The 12,209-nt window shown below is 38.6% G+C and overlaps 1 protein-coding gene across 3 annotated transcripts in view; it reads left to right on the top strand.

Moving 5' to 3' along the window:
• SETD3 (SET domain containing 3, actin N3(tau)-histidine methyltransferase) overlaps positions 1 to 12,209 on the top strand; it is a 62,435-nt gene that overhangs the window by 12,132 nt on the left and 38,094 nt on the right. For all 3 annotated transcript variants that reach the window (XM_080619381.1, XM_080619382.1, XM_080619383.1), the window contains 2 exons: positions 10,041 to 10,150; positions 11,723 to 11,815. In XM_080619381.1, the coding sequence (XP_080475507.1) occupies positions 10,048 to 10,150; positions 11,723 to 11,815 (196 nt within the window). In that variant the 5' untranslated portion in view covers positions 10,041 to 10,047. The remainder of the gene's footprint in view (positions 1 to 10,040; positions 10,151 to 11,722; positions 11,816 to 12,209) is intronic.

The following is a 12,209-nucleotide window of genomic DNA, read 5'->3' as shown; positions in this document are numbered from 1 at the left end:
GCTGTGAGTTCATGGCTTAGCAGGTGAACATTTGGAATTAAACATTGTGTAGTATGTTATTTCCTGATGTATGTACACAGGATAATAGGTAAAACTAAAGTAATTTTCTAACTGTAGGTCTTGCATAGCTGTGACATACAGGCTAATGAAGATTTGGGGCAGTATTAGCATTTCTATATTTATGGTTATACCATTTGGGGAAATTTTCTTCTGTGAGCATTGGGGGTGTAGCTCTTGACTACATCCCTTTTGTAGACCAAACCTTTTTAAAGTTTCTTGTACATGGTGAGGGGGTTGTTTTTAGGATTATACAGTCATAGTGAGCAGATCTTCCAGCATGAAACATGTAGGCAGCGTTCTCACAATCAAAATGTATTTTACATCTGGGTTTACTGCAACACAAGTCAATTGTGTGACTGTCTTATTTATGCCATTTGGCTGTAGAATTAAGTAGAAGCAGCACCCTGTTGCTTTGCATGAACTGGATTTTTCTGAATAAGTACAAATGCAAAAATGTTATCTCACAATGGGTTTTGATGTACTTAGTTGACATTAACTTTTTAAAATAGTGACAAATGCATATGCTGTAACTGCATTCCAGACCATCCTGTAGAAAGAAAAATAAAGCATTCATTTAGAAACATTAAGAATATAGGCATATATTTCTAATGTGGCTTTTTTTTTGCCAGTAAGTTCTCTTCACTAGTTAAAACTTAGGATATGTTTTCAGTTTCAGGTTGGTTTGTTGTTGTGGTTTTTTTTTTTTCTTCCTTCTTTGGTTGTTTTTACTTTCAGTGTTTTAAGAATTTATTCTTAATAAATTTAGGTAAGTGAACTTTTGATATTATACTGTACCTACTTTCAGGAACAGTGAAGCTTACAACCACTGGCTTGGTAAATTTCTTGATGAAAATAGATGTTTGGGAGAACCAAGTAGCCCAGAAAGTGGAGACAGGTAAAAAGTAGCTATCTCCTAAAGGGGAGGTCTGATTGTGAAAGAGGTGTGGGAAGGAAATACCTGAACCAAAAAAACCTGAGGCTTGCAGAGAGCTTATCTGAGGGAGAGTGTGCTTGTTGAGAAGTGATGGGGACAACCTGTTTCATTTGCTCTACCTTAGGGGTGCAGAAACTACAGGTGGGTCATATGGCTAAATTAGATCTTTGAAAGGCAAATAATACTGAATTTCTCTATGAAGTAGGAAGAGCTGACCTGGATAATTTCACAACCTTATGAAGAAAGAAAACTTACTACATTGCAGTTGGGAATGCAAGAAGCTGGGTGAACATACTGGAGAAAGATCCCTTTGTGTTTTTCTTGTAGGTCTCTAAGTACCTGATCTTGGTTGCTGTCACTGTTACTTTTCTTCTGGTAAAAGACATGATGGGCAGAGAAGAAAAATAATGACTGTGGTGAAGATGGAAATTGTAGACTTTGAAAAGAAAGAGCAGAGCAACTTCTGTTATCGTTATTCCTCCAGCAGGTGGTAGATGCTGCTCAGTGCTGTTCTTTAGAGATGGGAAGATACTAGGGGATGTGGCAAGTCTTTTTTAATCAAGAAGACTGCATCAGGGGAGCAGACACTAGAAACGGAGGGAAGAATGATAAGCAGAATCCTGTAAGATGGAACTGGAAGAAAACTGTAACTGATACATGGACCGATACCAGTATCTCCCTCTTCCTGCAGAAGATGCGTATCCGGAGCTGTGGGCTCTTGGCCAGGATGCTGATGGCATTCTTGACTTGATGATCAGATGAAAAATCTGCACATGGCAGTCATTTTATATAGGAGGGAGTTTACATTTTCTTAACTAGCACAAGGAAACTGCATTTGAGGGGTGCAAGTTGTTTTGGGAAAGCAGAAGAACCTAGGGCACTCTGTATTAGTTGAGCCATGCATTGGACTGATTCAGAGTATGGCATCTGGCCACAAGGAGCAAGTGTATCAGAGACTTCCTCTTGAAGAAGGAAATAGTGTGGGTATGGCTAAGGGAGTTCTTGGGAAATACAAACTTACATTGTAAGCGGAATGCAATTCTAAGTGAATACAGTATGAGCTTTTTTATCAATCTTACTGGTGTTTTCTGTAGGTAATTTTTGTCAGCATTGTCATTGGTGTTATGGCAATACTTCAGATCCTGTTTAAAAAAAGGCTGCCTTATTACAAGCCCTCTATAATCACCAGAGTTCCCACTTCCAAAAGAGCGTACAATTTAAACAGAGGAACAGAAACATGCTGCAGAAAGAAACTACACAAATACAGTAGACTACAATGACATAATACAATGTCATTGTCTGTAGTAGGGCTTTTGGGGCAAGTTTCTAGAGGAAATGAAGAAATGGAAGAAAAAGGGAAGTGCACAGTGGTGGGAGAGGAGAATTAATAATGAGAAGGAGTAGAGTACAGCAGAGGTGAGAAATTGAGAGCTGGGGGAAAGGGACTGAATTCATAACTAGTCATTTATTTAGTGGGAACACCTAGATTAATACCTTAGGAGTGATGTGAGTGTTAATGTAGTTTCCAAGTGACATGGTGTAGGTGGTTTTCACAAGCAAACATAGTGTTCATTGTAAATGCATAAGCTGAATTTTGCTTGAAGATCACAGATCTCTTCCTCCACCCACACTGTTCTTACACTTCTTGATACCATACTTTCTATTTGCTATAGAATGTATTTATCTTTTTACCTGCAGTCATAAGGTTGAAGTTTGGGGGGGGGGGGGGAACCCCAAAAGAAACACAACTTGGAACAATGGAAGCAAAAGATCACTTTTATGGTAAACCTGGTTATATCAAGTGTAAAACTGGGTTCTCCTACATACAGATTTGAGAACTCCTGTCAGTTGCCTGTAAACATTAAGCTTGTCCCTTAAGACCCTAGCTGCTTGACATATGTTGATACAAGAGATGATACACTTCCCTCTCAAAGTAGAGGGGGGAATGACTTAGTCTAGGCAAACAAACTAAGAAAGAAAAAAATTGCAAGCCTGGTTTGTGTGCCTGGCACTTATCTGTCCTCCCTGTAAATGCAGCCAAGGAACAGATCCCACAACCACCTACTCTGCTCACCTCTCCATGTACTTTGAGTGGCTTGAGAATTCATTTGTCTGCTTGCCTGCCCTTGTTGAGCCGTGTCTGTCCTTCTAATACTGATTCTAGATCTGCACCCCTCACCTTCTGTGCTAGTGTATGCCAAGATGATGCGTGGGGTGGGAGCTATTATGTAATGGAACATAATGTAATTAGCATCTACAGGGATCTGAATTAAGAAGTTAAAGTGTTAAGATACTGCATTAGAAATATGCTGAGTCCTTGAAGCAAAGTTAAACTTCAATGGGTAATTCTTGCTGTGGGAATTCTTAACTTGGTTGATATTGTAAAAGCTCAACAAATTTTTGAGAAGCTGGTTTACTACTCTGTAAAGTAAAAACTAATAGCTGAAGTAAGTAAGGCTTTTGTTTGCTGGGCAATTCTTTGTGCTTCAACCATCAGTTTATTAGATATTTTTAATCAATATTGACAGAGTGGGAGAACTCAAAAGTAAGTTGGTGGCTTGCTACAGGAAAAGCTGTGTTGAGAATAGTTTCTCTGCTGGTTGGCCTATTTGTTAGCTAGTCAGTATGTGTGCTGGTGGTTTTGCCCAACATGCACAGTTAAATTGAAACCTGCAAAGGAAGATGCTGCTTGGCTAGTAAGGTCATGTGGTGGGGGAACTGAAAGCTATGTAGAGTCCCGGAAGAGATGAGGAAGGTAACTGAGAGCTCTGCAGGGATGCTTGGACCATTAGAAAAGGCCTGTCTATGTAAGAAAGGGAGATGCACATCCAGAAGAAATCAGGCTCCATATTATCTGCATCGTGTAGGCTAAATTATTTAAAACTGAGTTAAGTAATTAAAAATTAATATAGTGCTTGCTTAGCACAATTACTATATTAAGTTTTGTAACAAAGATTGAAAACTTGTATTTTTACCCAATGAGTGAGAGGTAGGCATTTTTATAGCATCTTATGATAGATTTTTACGTTTTTTCTCCTCTATCAAATTTAACTGCAGCTTTACTTAGTGCTACAGTAAACTCCTTGGTGGTCATGTGAATCTGAAAAGCGAGGGAAAGGAGGAGGAGGTGTTAATGATTAAATGGCTTATTATTTTCTGAAATATTGTTTGGTAAGATCCATATTCTATCATCCAAGCTTGGCATTGCTTCTGTAAGGAAATGTGGTCCTGTGACATGGTCAGGTTCTCTAATATCAGAAGTATTAGCTTTATTAAATAAAATGTTTAAGCAGTTACGGGTTTTTAAAGAACAAAACAAAACCACATGCACTTGATGGTAGTTCTTTAGTACTCTCAGGAGTTTTGTACAGACATCTCATGGTTACCTTCTAAAGCTGTTAGGTTAACATGCTCACTTTTTAAAGCTCTAAGTCAAGAGGAGGCATATTTTACAGCTCATTAAAATATTATTTGTGTGTGATGCGGAAACAAGTTCAAAGTCTGACACAACACAACTGCTCTTTGATAGCATTAGAGGGGGAAGATGGATCGTTTACACCCCTCACTGCCAGTTTTGGAGTGATTCTTTTTGCCAAGCCAGCTGATACACTATATTTGGAAATGTGGCTGTGTTATGTATTACCAAGCTTATTCATCATTGCTGTCAGTGTACTCTCTCTGCAGAATGCTTTCAGGAATTTTCAGCAATGTTCTTTTGAAAGGAAACATAGCATATTATTTAAAACATATTCACCAGAAGACAACCAGAAAAGCAAACTTGCAAAAAAAAAAAAAAAGCAACCCAAAATGTGTATTGCTGCTGCTTCAGATATTTATGAAGTCTGCAGTTCATCTCAGTCCTGAAGGATTTTTTGGTATGCTTTTCTCCACATGTCATGCAGCTATATTTTAAATTGCTGCTTCTGTTGTCATGCATGTACTGGCAAAACAGCCTGTGTTTTTTCATTGCTGTGTTCAGAAGCAGGCTCACACTTCATTTCTTTTGAAACAATAGTTTGTCACTTGCAAAAAAAGATACTCTGAAATTTTATTACAAATTAAAAAATACTGTTTTCTCCAAAGTCATAAATCTTCTTAGGAGTTCCCAGTAATTTCTTTAGAATTGAAATTGAACTCTAAACTCTGTTTCATGAACTGTAATTTTAATTACAAAAAAGCAGTTTCACAAAGGAACCACGCTTACTGTCTCCATATTGGGTCTCATCATTGTAAGTCTTCATTTGCTATTTAAATATGGCAGAGCATTGCTCAGCTGAACTTTTTTTTGCCAAATGTGAAATTATGTTGTGTGTTAGTTTTCAGAAATTTTGAGGAAAACTTTCATAATCTATTTTTGAGTTATATATTATGTAAAATATGTGATTTTTTTTTTTTTCATGGTACCCCTGGCAGTGTTCAAGGCCGAGTTGGATGGGGCTTTGAGCAACATGGTCTCGTGGAAGGTGTCCCTGCCCATGGCAGGGGGGTTGGAACTAGATGATCTTTAAGGTTCCCTTCAATCCAAACCATGCTGTGATTCTATACATAGCTCTACTGGGTTGGCATTTGGAATACATTTTCTGCACAGCTACGTATAGCAGCAATTCCTTTTAAATTGTGGCTTTTACTAAACAATACAGCTGTCAACGCATAGATTTTAAATAGTTATATCTGTAACTGAGCAATGAATGGAGATAAGTAATGTAGGAAGTACATTTCTGATTGGGAATTTGATTTTAAAAAGTACAGTTTTGATCAAGATAGATGATTCCTTAAAAGGAAATACTTCCATGCCAAGATATCTCAAGATATCAGTCTGCTTTTTTGTGCAAGAGACTTGCTGATTTAATCATGCATGCAGTATATTTTCTCTGTAGAAATTCTGATGATTAAGAAGCAATAGTTTAGACAAGATACATACATCAAAGAGGGAGCAAAGATACTTCCAGAGCTTATTTCGTGTTCATATCCTGGTAGCATCCTCCTGAAAAATAAAATGTATTTCTGATTATGGTGCCATCAATCCAATGAGTTGTGTTCACTGAACTCATTTTTTCCTCTGGTACGTTTGCTCCATGTTATCTGAGCAATAGGAGCTGTGACAGATTCTTGTGTAGCCTTGAAATTCTTACTTGAGTAGAATTCAGCTAGAGAGATGAGGGGTTTTTGCCTCTAAAACAATATTCACCTATGATATTCATGGAAATACTAAGCATTGTTTGAATTTTTCTTTGTCATATTTAGGGAACTGAGCTTCATATACTCTAAAATGCCCCAGGACTTCACATTCGCCATGTGCTCAGGGATAGTCCTGTTCCTTGTGCTGTGTTCCATGTCAGAAAATGAAAGAATTTGGTTTGTTTGCCTTTCTTTTTGAATACACCTTATAGTTTTGCTTTAGTTCCCCACACACACACTTTGATATGAGATGTTGTCTTTTCAGTTGGTTTTGAGCTCCTTAAATTTGGAGTTAATAAGTTAACAATGTTAACTTGCTTTGTGATCATTCAGTTACTATTTAAAATAAGCCTTGGGTTTCGCAGTTTCTTGTTCACTCTAATCTCAATGGAAAATGAAAATAGCCAGATTATGTACCTTTCCCACTAGAATTTTTTTTTACATATAGCATTTGTATTTAAACAATCTGCCATGTACAGTTACTTAACATGGATTGCAATTGTTTCAGCCTTCATCACTGTGGAGAAGCAGCTTTTCAGCTACTGGTTGATATATTCCAGTATTAATACCAGCTGCCAAAGAACAAAACTTTTTGATAGGAGTATGATAGGAAACATTACATTTTGGGTAAGCTACACTGACTAAGGATCAGAGGATCCCTTTTATATGTGCAGAGTGCTCAGGAATCCACAGTGCTTCTATGAGTGTTTTAGCACTGTTATGGATTATCACAGTGTGTGATAACCTAAAGCTACTATGGCTGAGAGGTGATCTTGATGACTCAGGCAGCTGAAATCTTTCAGGGGTCCAAAGCTACCTGAATGTATCTGAATCCCCTCCCCCTGTGAAGTAACTGGACATAGAACCTTCTGTACTGTACAGGAAGATACTATATACCAGGAAGACCACATAGGCTACCTATACAGATGTGAAAGCATCAGTTGCAGTAACATGTAGAGTCATAGAAAAATGTAGGTGGAAAGGGACCTCTGGAGATTGAGAGACTTAGTTCTCTTTTAACTTCAAAGTTAGATCAGGTTGCTTAGAGCCTTGCCCAGTAAAATTTTTTTAATTCTCCAAGGTTTCTTGCGATGCTGTTAAATCTCCATCCTCCTCAGTGCTCAACCACCTTCACAGTGAGGAGTTTCCTTGTATTTATTTGGAATTTCCCTTGCAGCATCGTGTAATTGTTGCCTTTTGCTGTGCTTGCCTGAGAAGAATCTGTTCCCACCCTTTGTGTAACTCCCAGTGAAGTTAGGCATGGGCTCCTTTTCTTCTCCAGACTGAACAAATCCAGCTCCCTCATTGCCTTCCATCTCATGTGTCAGGCCTTTTGTTGTTTTAATGGCCTTCTTCTGGATGTGCTCCAGGTTGCAAGCACCTCCTGTTCTGTATGGCCCAAAACTGTACAGCACTCTAAATGTGGCCTCACTAGTGCCAGGCAGAAAGGAAAAATTATTTCCCTTGACCTGCTGCTTATGGTCTTGCTTATAGTGCTCAAATTGCAGTTAGTTTTCATTGCTTTAAGGGTGGCTGCTGGCTTCTGCGCAACTTGCTGTCTGCTAAAGTCTCCACATTCTTTTCTGCAAAACTGCTGCTTCTCAAGTCTGCAGCTGTGAAGCTGAATAGGGCTTTTCTTTCCCAAATGCAGAACACTTTATATTTGCCTTTTATAAAGTTCCTGTTGGCCTCTTCCTCCAGTTTGCTGAGGTCCCTCTGAATGGTGGCCCTACCCTTCAACATGTTGACTGCTTTCCCTGTTTGATACCATCTGTAAATTTGCTGAGGATGCTTTCTATCCTAGCATCTGAATCTGATTAGGATGTTTTCCAGTGCTGACCACTGAGGAATACTGCATCTAACCAGTTGGCATTGAGACTTACAGTTATTGACCACAACTCTTTGAACTTCATGGTCCAAGGGATTTTTATTTTGCCCTCCTTGTTGTCCACCTATTCAGTCCATGTCTCCTCATTTTGTCAGCCAGGATGCTATGGAAGATAGTGTTAAAAGCCTTGCTTAAGTCAAAGCAACTGGCAACCACTGATTCTCCCTGGTCCACAGAGCCACTTGTTTCTTCAGAAGGCAGGCAGGTTGGTTGTACAGTTTGCCTTTAGAAGTCTGATCCCAGTCACGTTCATGTCCATTATGCCTGGAAATAGCTTCCCTTTAGGACGCAGTCTGCATTTTGTACAGCAAATGAGGTGAGACTGACTACTATCTGGATCCTGGATATTTGTATCCTGGAGCCTGTATCTTCTGCCCTCACCTTGCTTTTCTCTTGAGTTTCATTTGCTTGTTTTTAAGTTACCTGTTTCCTGTCAAAGGCGATCACCATGACTTTTCAAAGATGTTAGCCAGCAGCTTTCCACTGACATCAGCTAGCTTTCTCACTACCTTGGATGTTTCCCATCTGGTCTTATGTATTTGTACAGTAGATCCAGCTTGCTTGAATAGTCTTTTAACTTGATAGGTCCTCTCCCTCAAGCTTTGCTACTAGATGCAGACACGTGGGAAGCCTGATAGCAGACCTTGCTGCTAGAGACCATGCCCAAGGATTGGGTACCTCAACTTTTTCTGTACCTTTCATCACTGGGTTGCTTTCCAGTTCAGCCGCTGAACTAAGCTTTCTCTGCTCATGGTGTACTTGTTGAATCATTTCTTCTACATTTCACATCCCTCTTTAATATCAACTCCAGAGAAGCTTTGGCCTCCCTCATTCAGTTTCTGCTTGCCCAGACAGTATATATTCTGCAGTTGCTTGTCCCCACTTCCACTTTACATATGTTTCTGTTTGTTTGAGCTCAGTCAGTGAGGAGTCCCACATACAGTCAGCTGGTCTCCTGCTGTGCCTGCTGATTTTCTTGTGTGTTGAGAAGGATTGTTTTTTGTGCCCAGAAAAGTGTTCAGGAAAATGACTGGCTGTCATGGGCTGCTTGTAGATTCTCAGGGCATTCTGCTTGCCATTTCCTGAGCAAGCGCTTGCTCTACTGTTGTGAGTCCAGAGTCTTTAGTCTGCTTCTTTCTTTCCTTTCTTTCCTTTCTTTCCTCAAGTTCTTGCACTACCATTTCAGTTACTGTGTCCAAAGCTGCAGTTAGCGGCCATATGCATGAGGAATTCTTCTGTATTCACGAGTACCAGACCTTGTGCAACCCCAATCCCAGAAGCTTATTCAGTGCCAGCATCTAAAATTGTTCCTAGTGCGTGTGAAAAGCTCATTGGATATTTCACACCCTGCTATGTTGCCCTTCTAGTAGATATGTCACTTAAGTCCTCCATGGAAACAAGGGACTCCGAATACTGGAAAACCAGCCTAGGATGATATTCCGTTTATTTTGGTAACTGAAAATAAGTTTTCCTTAACTAGTCTTGAGCCACAAGAAGCTGCTGCAAAGATATATATATTGTGTTTTGATTTTATTATGAAATGGAATACTAAATTTTCTATTCATTTTGAATTGCTACTTCAGTGCCGTCACAAATACTAATTCAGCTGATGTCTGGAGTGCATCTTATGAGGTAAAATAATCTGATTATATAGCATGGATACTTTGTTATCCATAATATTTGTTCGGAGGTAATGAATTTGCAAGTGATCTGAATGATTTATTTTCTTTTGCTTTTAAGATTTCTACTTTTTAATTACCCTGAGGTAATTAATGTGCAACTACATGAAATATTGCTTCAGATCATACTGTATGGTTGTCTTATGTTCAGGCCATGCAATATTTGCACTTATATACGTGCCAGAAACAACTCCTCATGCTGCTGCTTTAAGTGACTAGTAAGAGAAGATCTTGTCCATTCATCATTACTGTATTTTATTTCTTGGTAATTGGTGACAGTGTGCTTCTTAATCTGTTTTAGCTGGAAGATGGGGAAGAAGAGCCGTGTCAAAACTCAGAAGTCAGGTACAGGAGCCACAGCAACAGTACCTCCAAAGGAAATGTTGAATCTAATCAGTGAGTTATTACAAAGTAAGTTTTGTTTTTTATGCCTCTCTGGGAAAAAGAATGGTGTGCAGACCACTCAAAAATGTTCCCTTGTTGAAGTCAGTGAAGTCTATTCATTTCCTGAAAGCAGCCAAGCTTGCTATTTCAGCTTGCTTAAGATAGTATAGTATGTATCTCTGTTAGTATCTACTGTTATTGGTTTATTTATGTGTGTATATATTGGATGCACATATTTCTGGCAGCTTTTTGCTTTATATCTAAACACAAACATTAAATGCTGGGGGAGATTAGATTTTAAAAAAAAACCTAGGTAACTTGACATTAAAGCTTTGTCAAAAATGTTTTTCTTCTAAACCCCAAGAATTGCACTGTTTCTGTTTATTATATGAACAGTTCTTTGAACTGATATCAGATTAGGTAAATTAACTATGGAAAGCAGCAATACAACTCAGTACAACTGCACTGATATTCTTGTTGTTTAAATAAAAATTTTGTTGGCTGCTGCCAGGAAACTTTTTGTAGTGCTTGGTTCTTGTGCATGGACCAAAGGTTGATTCTGTTGTTGAGGAACTTGGAACTCATCCATTATTTTTAGTAAATATGAAAAGCACAGAATAATTTCATATGCTGATGCTGAGCTACTGCTCACTCTTTCTGCTGTCGTTAGTGACTGCTAAGCTACACTTCTTCTGAAGCACAAGTCTAAATTTTTATATCCTGGACACATCTAAATGTTGCCTTAGAAAAATTAAATTTTTTCTTTAGCATTGCTCACAAAGAGGAGACAAGGAGTTGGCAGGGCTGTTTGCTTATGATGCAATTTGCCTCTGCTTTGCTACCAAAAATAAAACATAGATCTAACTTTCTAAGCAAAGACAAGTATCAGATGTTCTTTTTGCAGGCTGCCATATTTCATTCAATGCAAGGTAACCTTCAGCTGTCCACTTGGATTTATCCAGCTTAGATCAAGAAATCCACACAGTGGCATTTAGTGTATTGTCAGAGACACTGGGGTTATAATCTAAAGCTAAAGGTTGGCTAAGTGTTCCTTTGCTTGTCCTTCCGGTACACAGGCATCTATAAAACCAGTATTGGTTAAGCAGGTCAAATGTATGTACCAGCAAATTTCTCAGTTACGTAAGGTAAGCTCTCTGCTATTATCATCTGCTTTCATTACAGCAAGAATGATGGCAAGCAGACTAATGTAAACAGATCGGTTTGTTTGGATTATTGAAAACAGAGACCTTTTTTGTTTGTTTGTTTATCTGAGAGACTACTTAATGGCTGTTTACCCTTTTTTCTTCTTATCTTTTTTAGACTTTGATATTTCTATGTTTGAAAGAATATAAAAAAAAATATGCTTGAAGCAAGTTGTACTGTGAAAATTTCAAAAGCCTCTATGTCTCTGTCCCATGTTAAAGAACAAGATGCTTGTAATGATGGGGGCTGTTGTGTTTACAATTTAAACATATTTGAAGGACGGTAGTACCTAGTGTTCAGTTAAAGTTTCTGTGAAACCATGACCTTTTATCTGATGTTAAAATTATATATATACACTTTATTAAGGAAAATATTTTTATTTTATGTTAATTCTAGAATGCAGCAGTCCTACCCCAGGCCCTGGAAAAGAATGGGAAGAATATGTACAGATTCGCTCGCTTGTAGAGAAAATTCGCAAAAAACAAAAAGGTAAATATGGAACACTGTATAGGGGTGCCTCAGAGTACTGATTAATCTAGAGAATTGTCTGTTGACAGCTGAAAGGAATATTTTTTGTTGCTGTTATTATATAAATATTATAGAATCACAGAATAGTTAGGGTTGGAAAGGACCTTAAGATCATCTAGTTCCAACTCCCCTGCCAGGGGCAAGAACACCTCACTAAACCATGTCACCCAAGGCCCTGTCCAACCTGGCCTTGAACACCGCCAGGGATGGAGCATTCACAACCTCCCTGGGCAACCCATTCCAGTGCCTCACCACCCTTACAGTAAAGAACTTCCTCCTTATATCCAATCTAAACTTCCCCTGTTTAAGTTTTAACCCACTACCCCTTGTCCTATCACTACAGTCCCTAGCAAAG

This window comes from Psittacula echo (genome assembly GCF_963264785.1).
Source record: "Psittacula echo genome assembly, chromosome: 5".
Classification (NCBI taxonomy): Eukaryota; Metazoa; Chordata; class Aves; order Psittaciformes; family Psittacidae; genus Psittacula; species Psittacula echo.
Note: the sequence above shows the minus strand (reverse complement) of the source record. Positions and strands in the feature narration are given on the sequence as shown.